Source organism: Macaca thibetana, chromosome 5 (assembly GCF_024542745.1).
Source record: "Macaca thibetana thibetana isolate TM-01 chromosome 5, ASM2454274v1, whole genome shotgun sequence".
Classification (NCBI taxonomy): domain Eukaryota; kingdom Metazoa; phylum Chordata; class Mammalia; order Primates; family Cercopithecidae; genus Macaca; species Macaca thibetana.
The window spans coordinates 136,999,960-137,018,333 of record NC_065582.1 but is presented as its reverse complement, the minus strand read 5'-3'; the positions used below and the strand labels follow the sequence as shown (position 1 = coordinate 137,018,333).

Genomic DNA, 18,374 nt, shown 5'->3' with positions numbered 1-18,374 from the left:
GTAACATATAGGGTAACAAAGAGGAGCCAGATTGGAGTCAGGAAGTAATCGTAGAATGATAGCAAATCAGAATATGTTTATATACATGAGACAAGGTTGTCTGATAAAGCAGGAAACTTGGATCAACAAATACCTAGTCTATGCTGTAAATCATCTCCTTCTTACTACCTTTTATTATGGACAGTATGGCCACTAACTAATAATAGATAGTTGTCATCTTGTATCATTGAGCATAGCATATAGCAAGAATAAACTTTACATTTTTCTTGGTTCTTTTTCTAACCCATACTGTAACCAAATCAATGTCAAAAAGTTACAGTGCATTGTTGTTGACTGTAGTTACAGTGTTGTAGAGCAAATCTCAAGCTTTTTTTCTCTTGCTTCACTGAAACTTAGCACCATTTGATTAGTAACTTCCCATTTGCCCCTCCCTCAAGCCCTTGGCAACCAACATTTCATTCATTGTTTCTCTGAATTTGGCTATTTTAAATACCTCATATAAGTGGAGTCATGCAATATATGTCTTTCTATGACTGGCTGTTTCATTTAGCATAATGTCCTTAAGCTTCATGTATGTTGTCAGATATTGCAGAATTTTCTTCTTTAAGGCTAATTATTATTCCATTGTATGCATATACCGCATTTTCTTTATCTACTCATCTGTCCAGGGGAGTACTGATAACTCTCTGAAGTCCTGATTTCAGTGATTTAGATAAGTACCCAGAAATGGTATTGCTGGATTATATGTTAGTTCTATTTTCAGTGTTTTGAGGAACCTCCGTACTGTTTTCCATAGCAGCTGCAGCATTTTACATTCCCACCAACAGTGCACAAGGCTTCCAATTTCTCCACATTCTTGCCAACACTTGTGTTTTGTTTTTTTTGATAATAGCCATTCTGACATGTGTGAGATGATATGCCGTTGTGCTTATGATTTGGATTTCCCTGATGATTAGTAACATTGAGCATTTTTCATATACCTGTCTGCCATTTATATGCCTTCTTTGGAGAAATGTCTGTTCAAGTTCTTAGCTCAGTTTTAATTGATTATTAGTTTCTTTACTATTGAGTTCTAGTAATTTCTTAGGTATTTTTGACATTAATCCCTTATGAAATACATAGTTAGCAAATATTTTTCTCCCATTCCATAGATTGCCTTATCACTCTGGTGTTTCCTTTGCTATTTAAAAGCTTTTCAGTTTGAGATAGTCCCACTTGTTTATTTTTGTTTTGGGTGTCAACTAGTCTCTTTTTAGTGTTTGTCATAATGTTATTGTCTCTTTATTCTTAGGTACTATTTACTTCGTTAGCTAACTTTTGTTCATTGTAACTTTGATTATACCTATATTTCCTGAGCAGAAGAGAGCAAAAATACATTCTAGGTTTCACTTCTTACTGCTGGTAAGGGTATTGCATGAATAGGGCATCTTCTGTTTGCATTATCTCTTTATTTTTATTTATTTATTTTTTTGAGATGGAGTTTTGCTCTGTCACCCAGGCTGGAGTACAGTGGTGCAATCTCAGCTCACTGCAACCTCTGCCTCCGAGGTTCAAGCGTTTCTCCTGGCTCAGTCTCCCGAGTAGCTGGGACTACAGATGTACACCACCATGCCTAGCTAATTTTTGTATTTTTAGTAGAGACGGGGTTTCACCATGTTGGCCAGGCTGGTCTCGAACTCCTGACCTCAGGTGATCCACCCACCTCAGCCTCCCAAAGTGCTGACATTACAGGCGTGAGCTACTGCACCCAGCCCGCATTATCATTTTTTTTCCAGAATTGTATTATTACTCAAATCAGTCTGCATCATTATTTTGTTTTAACATAAAGTCAAAACATGCTGATCTAGATATGAATAATTTGAATAGGGATGGTGTTGGAAAAAGTTTTTTATGTCTTCCCCCCTTTATTTCAGTTGATGATTTTAGTGAAGAGTCCTCATTTTATGAAATTCTCCCATGCTGTGCTCGCTTTCGATGTGGAGAGCTTATCATTGAGGGACAGTGGCATCATTTGGTCCTGGTAATGAGCAAAGGCATGTTGAAAAACAGTACTGCAGCCCTCTATATTGATGGACAGCTTGTTAACACTGTAAAGGTAAGAGTATGTGCACTTGTAAATCTACCTGCTTTATAAGGTAGTAGTTTGGGGTGGGTGTGGGTGGGGGGTGTGTGTGTATTACAGTGATATTTGTATAATTACTTTCTTAATTTTAAGTTGACATTCAGTACCCATTTGAATAATATGTTAGACTCATGTAACCAATTCTTACCATTTTATTAGAGAAGAATAGAAATGAGGGCTTATAGGTACTAAAGAAGTTGCTGAATATGCAAGATCTTAAGCCAGTTTGCTAGGTGCTTTTTCATAATAGAGGAACCAGTTGAAGGATTCCTAAATAATGGTGAACACACTATTTTGTCACTTCATTGCTGTTGCTGTAATTTCATCCAGAAGACTTATATTCTTTAGAGCTAGAATTGCTTTTTTTTCTTTGTTTTCAGATCACCCAGATTAGTCCCCGATAATGATAGTAGGTATTCAGTTTATTGTTTCTTGAATGAATGACTACATAAACATTACTATAGATTGTGATACTATTTAGAAGAGAAAAAAAGAGTTGATTATTGAGTAAAGAAACAGGTGAAACTCCCTTTTTCTGAATGAGAATAAATACTGCTTGTTACTTTGTACAGAACTCAGCTGGCAAACTCTGAAAATTCCTGACCTTCTAAAAGTTAGTATCTTTTTTCTTTTTTTAAGACGGCCTCTCACTCTGTCGCCCAGGCTGGAGTGCAGTGGCATGATCTCAGCCCACCGCAACCTCCACCTCCTGGGTTTGAGCAATTCTCCTGCCTCAGCCTCCCAAGTAGCTGGGACTACAGGTGCGTGCCATGACGCCTGGCTAATTTTTGTATTTTTAGTAGAGATGGGGTTTCACCATGTTGGCCAGGCTGGTCTTGAACTCCTGACCTCAGGTGATCCTCCCACCTCAGCCTTCCAAAATGCTGGGATTATAGGCAGGTATCCATTTTAGAGCGATCACTTGAAAGAAAAAAAGACAAAGTTTGTCCTTGTGTGTGAATTAAAGTTTGAAAAACACTGAAACCAGCAGCATCTTTGAATTTATTTCCTTCCTTGATGATGATGATATTTTATTGTGGCATTGTGTTTCAGTATGATAAACCCTAAAATGCACCTTGTGGAATAGTCGTTGATTTATTTGTATACATGATTACATTTGAAATGAGTTTGTAGATTCTCTAGTACATTGCTACTTCATTAATTTTAGTATCATTAAAAATAAAAATGGCCTCAGCTTGTAGAGTTGAGCAGTAGGAAATTTATTATTGATTTATTTACATCATCATCATCACTGTCCCTGTCAATAGTCACAGTAGTGTGAAATCAACTGTAGCTCACATGTTGGTCTTCACAATTGTGCTATTAACATCACCAAGAACTGCTGTTTAATATACAGAATAATGAATAGGATCTGAAGCTGAGATGTTATTATGACACAACAATTAATGGAAATGTCCTTCATCCCATTAAGCTGCTTCAGCAAGAAAAAGCAACTTAAGTTCTTTATCTCTTATACTGTACTTAATTATGTATTCATTATAATAATTTATCTCTATAAAACAATTTTCATCAGTAATTTTAGTTAACGGACTCACATTGAAGGTAACATACCTAATTTCAAGACTACTTTAATTCTATAGTGGAAAGCTCTCTTTATATCAGCACAAAAATTTCAGAGAAGCATCATTAACTTGATATGCAAACCAGCCATTGACAGTATCCCTAAAATTGCTTGTTGCCATTTCTAGCATTAAAGAGTTTATCTGTGTTAGAGAGTTGGATAAAAGTTTTAGCTACTATACCTGGTCCTCAGTTACAGATCCCAGTATCGTGCCTTGCCCTTCCTGTTTCTCAACCCCAAATGTTTTTGTGCATTTGTAAAGTTGTGTGACCTTGAGATAATGAAAATATATATGTCAAAGTAGTTATTTTCCTGGGGAAAGTGTTCACATCTCACACATTTGCTTTTGTCTTCCTTACAGCTTCATTATGTTCACAGTACTCCAGGGGGTTCAGGTTCAGCAAATCCACCAGTGGTGAGCACGGTCTATGCCTACATTGGTACTCCACCTGCCCAACGCCAAATTGCTTCCTTGGTTTGGCGCCTGGGACCCACACATTTTCTAGAAGAAGTTTTGCCTTCTTCAAATGTTACTACCATTTATGAACTTGGACCAAATTACGTTGGAAGCTTTCAGGCTGTATGTATGCCATGTGAGTAACTTATTTTTAGTTCCTGAAGTTGTGTGAAATTTAACTCCTGCAATATAGATGCATGTGTGTGTATGAGGTTATACATATTGTTTATCTAGGAAAAGCGCCTTCTCTTTCTCTAATCTTCTTCAGCAGGATACTCACTCCTCTTTAAAATATTTTCCTCCACTGATCATACTGCACTTTCTGGATTCTTTGTCTTTATGCCTGATGGTTTATTATCCAGTTTCTCTTACTGGCTCCGAGATATAGTATATGCCCTCTAGGAGTCTAACTGTGTGACACTCTTCTCTTTTTGTGATTTCTCCTATTACATGAAGCAGTTTAAAGTATAGCCACTCCTGTTAAAGGAAGAACAGATAGGTTCAATAAACACACACATATATTCTCTAGATTAGATCACTTAACATTATTTTTTCTCACTTCTTTACTCCAAGCCTACTTTTTGTTATCCTTTCTCCCAAATGAAATATAGACTCAGAGGAACTGATGTTAAGCTGGCAATTCCTTGCTAGTACTTCTTGCAAATGATGTCTTCCACTCCCTTGTTCTGATTCCACCAAGAATCTCAGAAGAATTAGGACAAGTATATTGTAAATGGTCATAATCCTATCATTTAGTAATTTATCTTTTCACTCATTCTTAATTTAAATGGGATCTAATAAAAGCTAACACTTCTTGGTCTCCTACTGTGTGCTAAATAAGTCAATACAAATGAAGGATGTAGCTGTTCTGAGCCCTTCACATGTATTTGTTCATCTCGAAACACCGTGAGTTAGGTACTGTCAATATTCCCATTTCACAGAAGAGGAAAATGAGGCACAAAGACATATAAGTCGCACAGCTTTTAAGTGATAAAGCAAGATTCAAACTCAGGCCATGTGGCTTTAAAACACGTGCCTTTATTAATAACTCTTCTGCTTTGTTGTCTTGGAGAATACAGGCAGGCATATCTGAGTGCTTTTTTGGGGGAGGGGACATAGTGCTACATGGCTGATAGGCATTTTATTCATCTCCATCCTTTTTCCTTTGAATCCAGGGGGACATGTTTTACAATTCGTCAGATAACAGTTAAAACTTTTCTTCCTTTACATTGTGCTATATTTTAAACATGTTTTAAGAGTAGCACTTAAAATGTAGAACTCTATGGCTAGATTTCTTTTTCCATTTTTTAATTAAAGAAATAAACGAAGAGCTGAGAAGTAAAATAGTTTTTAAATTTACCTCTCTTTTTCTACTTTAAGACTTTCAAGCCTCCTCATTTAAAAATGATAGTAAGAATAAAAAACTTATTTTAAGATGAGAACTACTGATGATTTTGAAAAGAATTATTCTTCTTTTGAAGGTAAAGATGCAAAATCCGAAGGGGTAGTGCCATCCCCTGTGTCATTAGTACCAGAGGAGAAGGTGTCGTTTGGCCTCTATGCACTCTCTGTGTCTTCTCTAACAGTGGCAAGAATCCGGAAAGTGTATAACAAATTGGATAGCAAAGCCATTGCTAAGCAGGTAGGCAGGATGATTTCTTGGTGTACTATGGCTGATTCTCACTGGGAATGTATCTCAGAGTCTCATATGGATACTACTCAATTATGAGTGATTGCTAAAAATCATGCCTTTCATGTGTTGTTTATGTTTGGTTAATTTGACTTCAAATGCAGGCCAAAACACATGTAGATATGTAACTTAATTTGGAAAAGTGACAGTTTCTGTTATGAGTACATAATTCATATTAATTTTTTTATTTATATTGGCAATTAAGAAATTTAACTTTAGAAAACTAATGAAAACAATTACTGTTTTTAAGGCTACAACTCAACTTTTTAATGAATGACCTATTATGTGCCAGGTGACATTCAGTTCAGGACATAGCAGTGGATAAAAAGAAAATTTCTGCTCTTATGTTTCCTGCATTCTAGTGGAAGAGACAGATGATAATACCTAAAGAAATAACCTAACCGTAAAGTATGTTAGAAGGTGATGGGTGCTATGCAGTAAAATAAAGCAGGGAAGGGGAAAGAGAGAAGTTTCAAGTTTTAAATATGGTGGTCCAAGGAGACTTTACTGAGAAGGTGAATTTTGAGCAAAGACTTGACAGGGATGAGGTACAAGCCATAGGAATAGGCAGCATGGGATATACCTATGGGTGTGGGAGTGTTTTGTATTCCAGGAATCCAAGTGCAAAGGCCCTGAGAAAAGTACTAATGCTTGCTTGCCATGGAGACATGTGGCTGGAATAAAATTAGAGAGGGCCCAGGCAGTAGGAGAGGAGCCCAGAGTGGTGATGGGTCCCAGGTTGTTTAGGATTCATGGGGCAATTGTAAAGACGTTGGCTTTGATGGAGAAAGATGGGAGGCATTATAGAGTTTCAGACATAGGAGGGAAATGCTGTAACTTACATTTTATCACTATGACTTCTGTTGAGAATAGACTGAAGAGAAACAAAGGTGGTAGTAGGGAGACAAGTTATGAGACCGATAAATAATTCCTATGAGAGATGATGGTGGTTTTAACTTGGGCAATAGCAGTGGTGGTGATAAGAAGTGATCAGATTCAAGGTGTATATATATATATATACACACACACACACACACCCCTTGTATATGTGTATTATATATATATATACACTTTTTTTTTTTTGAGACGGAGTTTCGTTCTTGTCACCCAGGCTAGAGTGCAATGGTGTCATCTCAGCTCACTGCAACCTCTGTCTCCCGGGTTCAAGTGATTCTCCTGTCTCAGCCTCCTGAGTAGCTGGGATTATAGGCATGCCACACCCAGCTGATTTTTGTATTTTTATTAGAGACAGGGTTTCACCATGTTGGCCAGGCTGGTCTTGAACTCCTAACTTCAGGTGATCCGCCTGCCTCAGCCTCGCAGAGTGCTGGGATTACAGGTGTGAGCCACCCCACAAGGCTCAAGGTATATTTTAAAAGTAGACCTAGCAGTTTTGGGTGATAGAATGTGGAATGAGTGTGAAAGGTGAGAGAGTTAAGGAGTCCAGGTTTTTTGCTTGAACAGCTGGGAAAATGGAGTCAAATTTTATGATTTGGTGAAAACTACAAAAAGAGTAGAGTTGGGAGAAATATTAAGAATTCTGTTTTAGAAGTTTGAGAAGTGTATTAGACATCACAGTAGAGATTTCAAGGCCATTGAAAATACGAATCTGGAGTACATTTATACAGGTGGTGTTTAAAGCCATGAGTCTACATGTATTCACCAAAGCATAGACGTAGATAGGGAAATGGAAAGTTTTAAAGACTGAAACCTGGGACATTCCAGTGTTACGGAGTTGGGGACATCAAGAAGAACCAGAAAAGACTGAGAAGTAGCAATCAGTGAGAAGGGAGAAAAACCAGGAGGGCCTAATGTTGTAAGATCAAGGATTCATTGTGGAAATGTCTTAAGTGGTCACAGTAAGATGAGAAGTGAGGAGTGACTATGAGTCAGTGAGTGTGACAAGCCATTTTGGCTGATTACCGAAGGCAAAGTCCAAGGGGAAGGAAATCAAGAGACCAGGAACTGTAAGTATTGACAGCTCTTATAGAGAGCTTCGTGTGTGTGTGTGTGTGTGTGTGTGTGTGTGTGTGTATACATATATACATATGTTGACACATATACATATCTAAGGAACATAAACTGTACATAACTCTATAGTGAACAACAGGATTAAAGTTATATTTGACTTGAAAATAGATCTTGTGTTATGTGTGAATGTATTAAAATGTAAGATTCCTTTATGTAGGCAATTTTATCTATAAACTCTTGGATAACTTACGTTTACTTGGATATGGAATAAAGCTCATATGTTCACTGATCTGAAATACTGTGAGGAAGTTAGTGATAACAACCTTTAAACTACCAAAGAACTTCATTCAGAAAGACCCCTGAAGCTGTGTCTCAAAATCCTCTCACCATCTTTATCTCAGTAAATTGTGTTTAACTTAACTCCTATGAGTTTCCACACTTTGGAAGCGTTTGTACATTTCCAAAAATAAACTCACCCAGACTGGAGTGTGGAGTGCCAGTGGCACGATCTCCGTTGACTGCATCCTTGACCTCCCAGGCTCAAGTGTTTCTCCTACCTCTGCCTCCTGAGTAATGCACCACCAGGCCTGGCTAATTTTTTGCATTTTAGTAGAGATGGGGGTCTCACCATGTTGCCCAGGCTGGTCTCAAACTCCTGGACTCGAGCAATTCCCTTGCCTCTATCTTACAAAGTGTTAGGATTATAGGGATGAGCCATCAGGCTGGACCTAAATGCCGTTTTTCAGTATTCTGATAAGGGAGGAAAGAAAAGATATGTTACCATTCGTGTGTTTGGTTTTTTTCCCAATCAAAACATTGAAACTGTTCTTATATAATTACATTATTTTCCTTTCCTATTTTTCAGTTAGGCATTTCCTCACATGAGAATGCCACTCCTGTGAAGTTGATACACAATTCAGCAGGACATCTTAATGGATCTGCACGGACAATTGGGGCCGCTCTGATTGGATACTTGGGTGAGTGGACTTGTCTTTGTTTTTTCAGACTTCTTTGTTTGCCATCAAGTTTGCATTCACTTTCCTCACTTGAGGGGCAGTATTTAATTTCATATTGTATAGCACTGACCTATAGTGTACGTGCAGTATTCAGAGATTAAATATAACAATCTCAAATTCCAGTCAACTTAAAATTAATAACCTTTCATAAAATCCCACTAACTTTTACATATCCACCATGGAATACTGTACAGCCATAAAAAAGAATGAGATTATGTCCTTTGCAGGGACATGGATGAAGCTGGAAATCATCATCCTCAGCAAACTAACACAAGAACAGAGAACCAAATGTCGCATATTCTCACTCATAGGTGGGAGCTGAACAGTGAGAACACATGGACACAGGGAGGGGAACATCACATACCAGGACCTGTCAGGGGAAGTGGGTCGAGGGGAGGGAGAGCATCAGTACAAATACCTAACGCATGTGAGGCTTAATACCTAGGTGACAGGTTGATAGGCGCAGCAAACCACCATGGCACATGTTTACCTATGTAGCAAACCTGCACGTTCTGTGCATGTATCCCAGAACTTAAAGTTAAAAAAAAAAAAAAAAAAAAAAAAAACCCACTGTTTCCCTCTTGTCAGTGATGATCAGCACTGACTATATAATTTCATGTAATTTTTAGGTAAATTTCAAATTACATTTAGCAACAGGTATCAAAATTCAGAACTATTACTGATTGTTTCATGATTTGGTATATAGCTCATGAGTTTTGTTAATTTAGAAATGAGCTAGAACTAAGTGATTCTGAGATAAACACTATGACTCAAGCTATAATGAAAGTTGAGAGTAGTACAGAGCCTTGTACATGTCTGCTTAAAACGTTTTTGTTTTTGTTTTTGTTTTTTGGTTAGATAGGATCTTGAGACATAAACCAATCAGGCCATTCAAAATTCAGAACCAGTGATTGTGCCTTTTAATGTGCAAATCAGTATATAATACTGGTTCCTTTTTAGATTAATAAAAAGTTAGTGTTGTGCTGGACAGAATCCAACATGTTTATCAGTCATTGGCAGTTTTTATTGTCCCAGTGAATTGCATAAATCTTTGTTTTTCTTTTTTGGTAATATCGCATTGAAGAAAATTTTCTTTAAAGCACATGGTAGTGTTCTTTTATTCAAAAAATGCTTATTAAGCACTGTGGTATGTCCTTTTCAGAAGTATAGCAGACCTGTGGTATAGTGGAAAGAGCAGTGAGCAGTAAATAAAGAGTTCAGAGACTTAGGTTCCAGCTCCTGTTGTGCCACTGTGTGATATTATGCCATTCAGTTATGCTCTATGAACTTCAGTTTTCTTATCTATAAACTAGTAATCCTGGCCCTAATTACCTTAGGAGCTAGTTTTCAAAATCCAGCACTGTAATATATGAAGGTATTGTGGGCTGGGCATGGTGGCTCACACCATGTAATCCCAGCACATTGGGAGGCCTAGACAGAAGGGTTTGAGCCCAGGCAGGAGGCTGCAGTGAGCTGTGATTGAGCCACTGCACTCCAGCCTGGGTGACAACAAGACCCTGTCTAAAAAACAAAATGGGAAAGAAGGAAAGAAAGTATTGTGAATACTGCAGAGCACATAGAAATATAATATGCATGTTAGTTTTATTTTTTAAAATCTCTATCTTGGTCAACAGGCAAGTGACATTCACATAATGCCTCTTTAAAATGTTAGGAATGTAGGTGTGATTTTTTTTAATTGACACACAGTTCCAGGACTGTGTTTCTATAAACTTACACTCTCCTAAAGTCACTGATGTACTGTTACTCAGATTACTTAACCAAGAGAAGCTTTGGGTAATGGTCAGTAATGTGCTTTGCTTGGTTTATCTATAGGAAGTACATCATCCCCGCCAGGATGGCTTCTCCAAGCTGTTCCCCAGTTCACAGAGTTAAAGTGATTTTTACTGTCCCCAAGGTTATTCCCCAGCAGACTCTACTAAGGCACTCTCACTTACTCAGAAATTCATTCTCAAGACCACTGCACTTTTGAGTACAGCCCAAAGCTACACAGTAGAAACATTTGTGCTTGCTGAAAAGCCCTGCTCTTCTCTGCTCACTCCTCTACACCCAGTCTTCTCTAAAAGTATGTAGATTAGCTTTTTTTTTTTTTCTTTTATTATTATTATTATTATTATTATTACTTTAGATGGAGTCTCCCTCTGTATTATTATTATTATTATTATTACTTTAGATGGAGTCTCCCTCTGTTGCCCAGGCTGGAGTGCAGTGGCGCGATCTCGGCTCACTGCAACCTCCAACTCCTAGGTTCAAGTGAGTCTCCTGCCTCGGCCTCCTGTGTAGCTGAGATTACAGGCACGCGCCACCACGCCCGGCTAATTTTTGTATTTTTAGTAGAGACGAGGTTTCACCATGTTGGTCAGGCTGGTCTCAAACTCCTGACCTTGTGACCCACTTACCTCAGCCTCCCAAAGTGTTGGGATTACAGGTGTGAGCCACCGTGACCAGCCAGCCTTTATTGCCTTGTCCCAAATCCTACCTTTAATGCTTTCCCTAGAATTTGCATTATAGACAGAAGATATTTTTTAAATAAAACTTTACTAATTAAAGACTTTTCAAAATAATGTATACGGTTCTTGTTCACGTAGGGAATTTATCTTAATTATTTTTCACTATCTTTTAATCAGGAGTAAGAACATTTGTCCCTAAGCCTGTTGCCACTACTTTGCAGTACATTGGTGGAGCTGCAGCCATCCTGGGCCTGGTGGCCATGGCCTCTGATGTGGAAGGGTTATATGCAGCAGTCAAGGCCCTGGTTTGTGTGGTCAAGAGTAACCCACTAGCCAGCAAAGAAATGGAAAGAATCAAGGGCTACCAGGTTTGTAACTGTAAAACTTTGCCTTCATTTCACCTGGCACCTAAAATACCCTGCTTTTTATTATCTTTCATGTTGTTTCAAACTCTGGAAGAATTATGTTGTCCAAGTAAACTTAAAGAGCCAGTAGTTTTATGAAAACTGATACATGTTCAATGAAAGTTGTATTGTTTCTTTATTTTGCTTTATCCTCTTTCTTCTATCTTATCAAATCTTACTAAACACTTGAGTTAGGCAACATTATTTCAATATAGCTTTAATACATTGAATATATTTTCAGAACAAAGGTTTGCTGGTTTGAATGTTGTTTTTCTCTGTGGAAATGGGAATGAAATGAAATGGGGTCCTATTCCCCCTTTCTCAAAAGATTGCCAAATCCATAGAAGATTCAGGGCTCTCCCTGTCTCCTTGTCTGTCCCCTCCACCTCACACCCTACCATCTTTTGTCTCTGTTACTTACTCAGGAGATGTGAAAGCCACTACATAATAAGTGTACCATTGCTATTCCCGAAAACTAAAAATACAAAAATTAGCCAGGCGTGGTGGCATGTGCCTGTAATCCCAGCTACTCCAGAGGCTGAAGCAGGAGAATTGCTTGCACCCGAAAGGCGGAGGCTGCAGTAAGCCAAGATTGCGCCATTGCACTCCAGCCTGGGCGACAGAGCAAGACCTAAAAAAAAAAAAAAAAAAAAAAGGGCAGCATTTAGGTATCCACAGTCTGTACCAGAATTAGACAAAAAATCACTTATAAGAAGAGGAACAAATATTTGAAAGAAGATTAAAACCTCTTATCATACATGAAGTACAAATGCCTTCTGCAAGTTTAGCCATTAGTTTATTGATAATGAATATACTGTTTACTGTGTTGTATAGATTTAATTATACTATTTCAATAAGTGTTTTCTTTTACAAAACTTTCAAAATGATTATTGCAGCATTGTTTATCATGAAAAAATAGAGCAATCTACATATACCAGTAATGAGAGAATGACTAACTATACTCTAAACATTCCATAGACTATCATTCAACCTTTTAAAATTGTAATTATGAAAACTATATTGCAGAAGTTTATATACAGAAAAAAATGTATAGTTAAGTAGTTACCATCATGTGCATATAATTTTATTTTCTTACTGTGATGTTTTCATTACACATACAATTTTATGCACATGTTGGTAATTATTTACATATTTATATTAGAATCGAAAGGGTAAATGTAAAAGTAGATATTTTAATAATGGTGTTAGGATCCCTTTGTTTTTCAGATTTTACCTAATGTTATATTGCCATAATAAAAATTTAGAAGGTAACTTTGAAATCTCGGAAAGTCATCTACATAGGATTCTGTGCATGTGTTGGGGGGTTTGGGGTGTATGTGTAAAGAATATACATGATGATTTATCAACAGGCATGTGGTATTACTTTCTTGTAGTTGCTGGCAATGTTGCTTAAGAAGAAACGTTCCCTTCTTAACAGCCACATCCTCCATCTAACTTTTTCTTTGGTGGGAACTGTTGATAGTGGACATGAGACCTCCATTATTCCAAATTCGACTGCTTTCCAGGACCTCCTTTGTGATTTTGAAGTATGTATATAAGCATAATAATATATAATCAATGAATGCATTTCTTACTCCATATGATTATAAACTATTTTATCTCTAAAATGTGTTTAAAGTCCTGTAATTTTGTGACATTCATGTTAATATCATTTAGTAAAAGATAAAAAGTAGAATAATGCTGGGGTTCCTTTTCTCCAAGGATATTCCATTTTGCAAATATTTTAGAAGTGAAATGGTATGGTGCATATCCCTAACTAGCTAATTTGCTGCTGGCAGTGGCATTACGTGAGTCGAACATATTTTCATCAGGCGATTCTGATAGAAACTTTTTCTTGATAAATAGGACCTAGACCTCTAATTTTGGTTACAACTGCATGGTAAAATATCATTCATTTTATGTTCGCATTTCATAGTCTACGTTTTCTGCTTCTACTGCTATATCCTAACTCAAGCCCTAATCAATTTTTCTCCTATTCATACTAGGATAACTATCACTTCTTTTTCCCCTTTGCTCAGGCTGTCCTGCATACCCTTGGGACCTCATTCTTTCAAAGGCATTTTCATTTCTACTGGCTTATTACTGTAACAGCTTATACTCTGTTCTCTCAAGGCAGCACTTAATCACTCATAGCCTTTTTCCATTTAATTTCTTGTTTACAGCACTTTGCATGTTAGTTACTATATACTAAATTTATATAATATATCCCTTTGAAACTGCAGGATCTGTAGGCTTTATGATTGCAGAGATAGTGTTTATCTTCTTTGTCTTTGTGTTCCTACCACCCAGAATAGTGCCTAGCACTTAGTATTTGCGAACTCTTATGTCTAGGCCCTAACCGTTCTTCCTCACAACTACTGTAAGCTCTGTTTTGTCAGTTATTAATCCCTCACAAATAGTGTGCCCTAAGTACTTTACTGACACTGTATTTTCAAAGCTTAGTAGAAGCTTCCCTCTAAATAAAAATCTATGGTCTGTACTCAGTTTTCAGTATCCCCAACTCTCAGTAACATTGGCTGTTGTCTGTTTCCCTCATATTCTTTCAAGTTATACTTCTTTTGCTAGCTTTCAGGTGTTAATATCCTGGTTCTTATATCTTTCTATTTTTTTCTATTATTTTCTTGCAGTGATGTTTTCATTATTTTTTGAAAAGATGTCCATCTTTACTTTTTCACATTTTCCTGTGTTTGTTGTTTTCCTTCCTTTAAACTCCTACCTAGGTTGACAGTCTCATCTCTGTGGAGTTGATCCTCAAATCTAAATCTCTAACCTTGGCATCTGAATTCCAGACTTATTTCTAATTCTTGCTCAACACTTCCATTTTTGTGTCCCATCAGCACCTTAACTGAACTTGGCATCCCTCCTCAAATTAGTTCTTCCTTCTAACTTCTCTGTTTATGTTAATAACACCACCATTTGCCTAGTCACCAAGGCTTGAAATTGAAAACATCAGCTTCCTTCTTCTCTGTCTGTAAACAGTCTGATATTGTCATATAGGTTCTACTTTCACATTCCATAGTCTGCCTTTTCTGCTTCTACTGCTATATCTTAATTCAAGCCATACTCAATTCTTCTCCTATTCATACTAGGATAACTATCACTTCTTTTTTCCCTTTGCTCAGGCTGTCCTACATACCCTTGGGACCTCATTCTTTCAAAGGCATAATCTTGTCATTTATTCAAGGACTTGCACTGATTTTCCTTTTCTACACTATAAAGTACACATTTCTCAGCCTAGTATTCAAAGTTCTGATATCCAAACCTCTTACTCTTTTAGAAAGCACTTGCTGAATATTTTTGAGGCAAGCACTGTATTAGTTACGAAGGATGTGAAAAGAAAAGGCAAGAGTCCACGACTGAAGGCATTTAGTCCATTAGAAGAAAAAGACAAAGAAATAGATAATTTAAAACTAGTGAAAGCCCAGAGATGGTAGACAGAAAGGATTATGGGATCACTAAGAAGACCTACCTAACCCAGCCTAACCTTGTTTTCACCTGGTAACTGACACATTTAAATCAAGGATTATCTTCAGTCTCAGATTTCTGATTAAAACTCAATATACAAACATCAGAAATTTAGTTGCTTAATAAATTTTGGCTTTATTTTATAGTACATTGCTGACTTTATGGCCTCTTATAGCATCCCTAATTACTCCAAACCGCAAGTAGTCTATAAATACCTAATTTACCAAATTTTTAAAATAGTCATTTGACAAATATAAGGAAAATAATTGCAGTGCCATAAACAATTTTTTGTGATTGTTTTAGAATTTATTGTGTGCATCTAAAAGTTCAGTCTATCTTTAAAGAATATTATACCTTATAAATACTTTGCAATAAGAGACTTTCATTTCTCCCTTTCCATTTTTATGCTATTGTTGTATACATTTACTTCTATATATTTATAATCCCTACAATAGTTTGTATTATTTTTGCTTTAAATGATGAATTTTTTTCAAAAGACATTTTACAATTATTTTCTATTTGACTACATATATAGTATTTATAGCTTTTTTATTCCATTGCGTAAATCTAAATTTCCATCTTGTGTAATTTTTCTGTCTGGAGATACTTTTTTAACATTTCTGTATTACAGAAATATTGGCAGTGAATTCCGTCATCTGGAAAAGTCTTCCATTTCTTTCTTCCTTTTCGAAGGACATTTTTGCATGGAATAGAATTCTAGTTGACTGTTTTTATTGTTTTCACACGTTAAAGATGTCATTCATTTCATTGTCCCCTTTGTCCACTTTATGTTTCTTCTGCTTGGGTTTATTGATTTGTGAGTTTGTCATTTTCATCACATTTGAATTTTTTAGCCATTATTTCTTCAATGATTTTTCCTGCCACTCCCTTCCCTTTTCTGGACACCAATTACACGTATCTTAGATTGCTTGAAACTGTCTCGAATCACTCATACACTAAATCTGGTATTTCTCTTTAGTATTTTTTTCTTATGCTTCATTCTGAATAATTTCCATTGTTATGTTTTCAAGGTTATTAAATTGTTTTTCCGAAGTATCTCATCTGCTATTAATGCCATCCAGTATATTTTTCATTTTAACTATTTTATTTGTCATGTCTAGAGGTTTGTTTGGGGGCTTTGGTTGTCTTTCATTTGGCTCCATATCATGTTCATGTTTTTCATTACACTCTTTAGCATATGGAGGATATTTGTAATAGCTTTGTAAAAGTGTGATAATTTCATCATTTTGGTCATTTTTTTGGCCAATTTATATAAGTGGTTTTATAGAGCTTTATAAAATAATAATTATAAAAGTGAAATAAGTTCCATGTGCTGTATTGTTTGTTGGTTTGGCATTTGGGCATTTTTTTTAACCTTAAATATACTACTGTTTTTATTTTTATTTTTTATAGGTCTGGCTCCATGCACCATATGAACTTCATCTTTCCTTATTTGAACACTTTATTGAACTACTCACAGAGTCCAGGTATTAATTAATACTCATGTAGTTAGTTATTCAGCTATAGAAAAGGGGATAGTACAGTGTATACAATCTTCTTTCTCTTATAGTGAAGCTTCAAAGAATGCCAAATTAATGAGAGAATTCCAGTTAATCCCAAAGCTGCTCCTGACTCTTCGAGACATGTCTTTATCCCAGCCTACTATTGCTGCTATTAGTAATGTGCTGAGCTTCTTACTGCAAGGTTTTCCCAACAGCAATGATCTGCTCAGGTAGGAAATCTTCTTTGTCTTTGTCTTTTTATTAACTAAAAGTACCAATCAGGTTAAGAGGGGTGAGATGAATGTAGTTGGTTTTTATGACTGTGTAATAACACCTGTAATGTTAATACTATTCAAAATATGTATGACGCATGGAAAACATGAGTGAGACAATGTCTTGCTTTGATGGAGCAAAGCTAATTGTTGCCACTAGTGAATAATAGAATATTGGTGAGAAAAGATATAGGAATTAGCCCAGTGAAATTGGCCTGGATATAATGTATTCAGTCCAGGAATTCTTGGTTCCCAATCCTATTTCCCAAGCCCTGCTAATTTTTAAGTGTATGTGCACAAGCATACATACACACTCCAAAATAGTGGGTGTGCCACCTCTATTTTTTATTCTCTTTCATTCAAACAGATTATGGTATTTTAAATCTGTTGCATATCCACACTTTTTAATATGATATAAGTATTATTTTGCAGACAATGCAAAATGTGGTTTAAGGCATATTGATAGCATGTCTGTAGAAGTGTTCTTATGTTCACATGATAATCCCCATTTTGGAAAATTTGGGGATTATAGAAAGAAAACAAGAAAAACAAACTGCACAATTGAATATTTTTCAAGTAGAGAATTGCTTAAACTGGACTTGGTCACTACTGTTCATGTGATCTACCAAGTATCTCAGGTAAAATCACACTCATTTATTCAGTTATTCTCATAGACTAACCTCTAATCTGTATAGTTTGTAAATCACTCACTTTTGTGTTAATTTGCCTTCAAAACATATTTTTAAACCTGGTGGGGCAGGCGTGGTGGCAAACGCCTATAATCCCAGCACTTTGGGAGGCCAAGGTGGGCGGATCATGAGGTCAGAAGTTCAAGACCATCCTGAACAACATGGTGAAAACCCATCTCTACTAAAAATATGAACAATTAGCCAGGCGTGGTCGTGGGCACCTGTAATCCCAGCTACTCGGGAGGCTGAGGTAGGAGAATCACTTGAACCCGAGAGGCGGAGGTTGCAGTGAGCCAAGATGGCGCCACTGCACTCTAGCCTGGGCGACAAGAGTGAGACTCCGTCTCAAACAAACAAACAAACAAAAAAACCTGGTGGCAGATTTAAACTTCAGCTTAAGAATTATTTTGGAGAATTATAATTATCATTATGTCAAGAATGTATTCCTAGCATTGTAATGGTCACTTTGCTGAAATTATTACCTAAACCTGTAAAAGTTTTTGTTTTTTTTCCTACTTTATAAATGAAGAAACAAAGCCCACATAATTAGAGTGTGATACAGCCAGGGTGTTTTTTCTTCTCCTGTTCCCCCTACTCCAGGAATTTGATCATATATGTAAACCCAAGTTCTTAACCACTAGGCTACAGTGGATCCATCCAGTTAATGTTAGGACATTCGAATATGGATCATGTTGTTTGGTTTTTGAAACCATTT

General features: G+C 36.6%; 2 protein-coding genes across 12 annotated transcripts in view; one reads left to right on the top strand and one right to left on the bottom strand.

Moving 5' to 3' along the window:
• Window positions 1-18,374, bottom strand: part of OCIAD2 (OCIA domain containing 2) — a 1,147,735-nt gene that overhangs the window by 551,987 nt on the left and 577,374 nt on the right. The gene's annotated exons all lie outside the window — the stretch shown is intronic.
• The window catches only part of WDFY3 (WD repeat and FYVE domain containing 3), a 309,436-nt gene that overhangs the window by 193,046 nt on the left and 98,016 nt on the right, over window positions 1-18,374 (top strand). For all 11 annotated transcript variants that reach the window (XM_050790042.1, XM_050790041.1, XM_050790040.1 and 8 more), the window contains 8 exons: window positions 1,914-2,095; window positions 4,066-4,297; window positions 5,643-5,803; window positions 8,688-8,799; window positions 11,484-11,674; window positions 13,105-13,257; window positions 16,610-16,683; window positions 16,767-16,928. In XM_050790042.1, coding sequence (XP_050645999.1) covers window positions 1,914-2,095; window positions 4,066-4,297; window positions 5,643-5,803; window positions 8,688-8,799; window positions 11,484-11,674; window positions 13,105-13,257; window positions 16,610-16,683; window positions 16,767-16,928 — 1,267 coding nt within the window. The remainder of the gene's footprint in view (window positions 1-1,913; window positions 2,096-4,065; window positions 4,298-5,642; window positions 5,804-8,687; window positions 8,800-11,483; window positions 11,675-13,104; window positions 13,258-16,609; window positions 16,684-16,766; window positions 16,929-18,374) is intronic.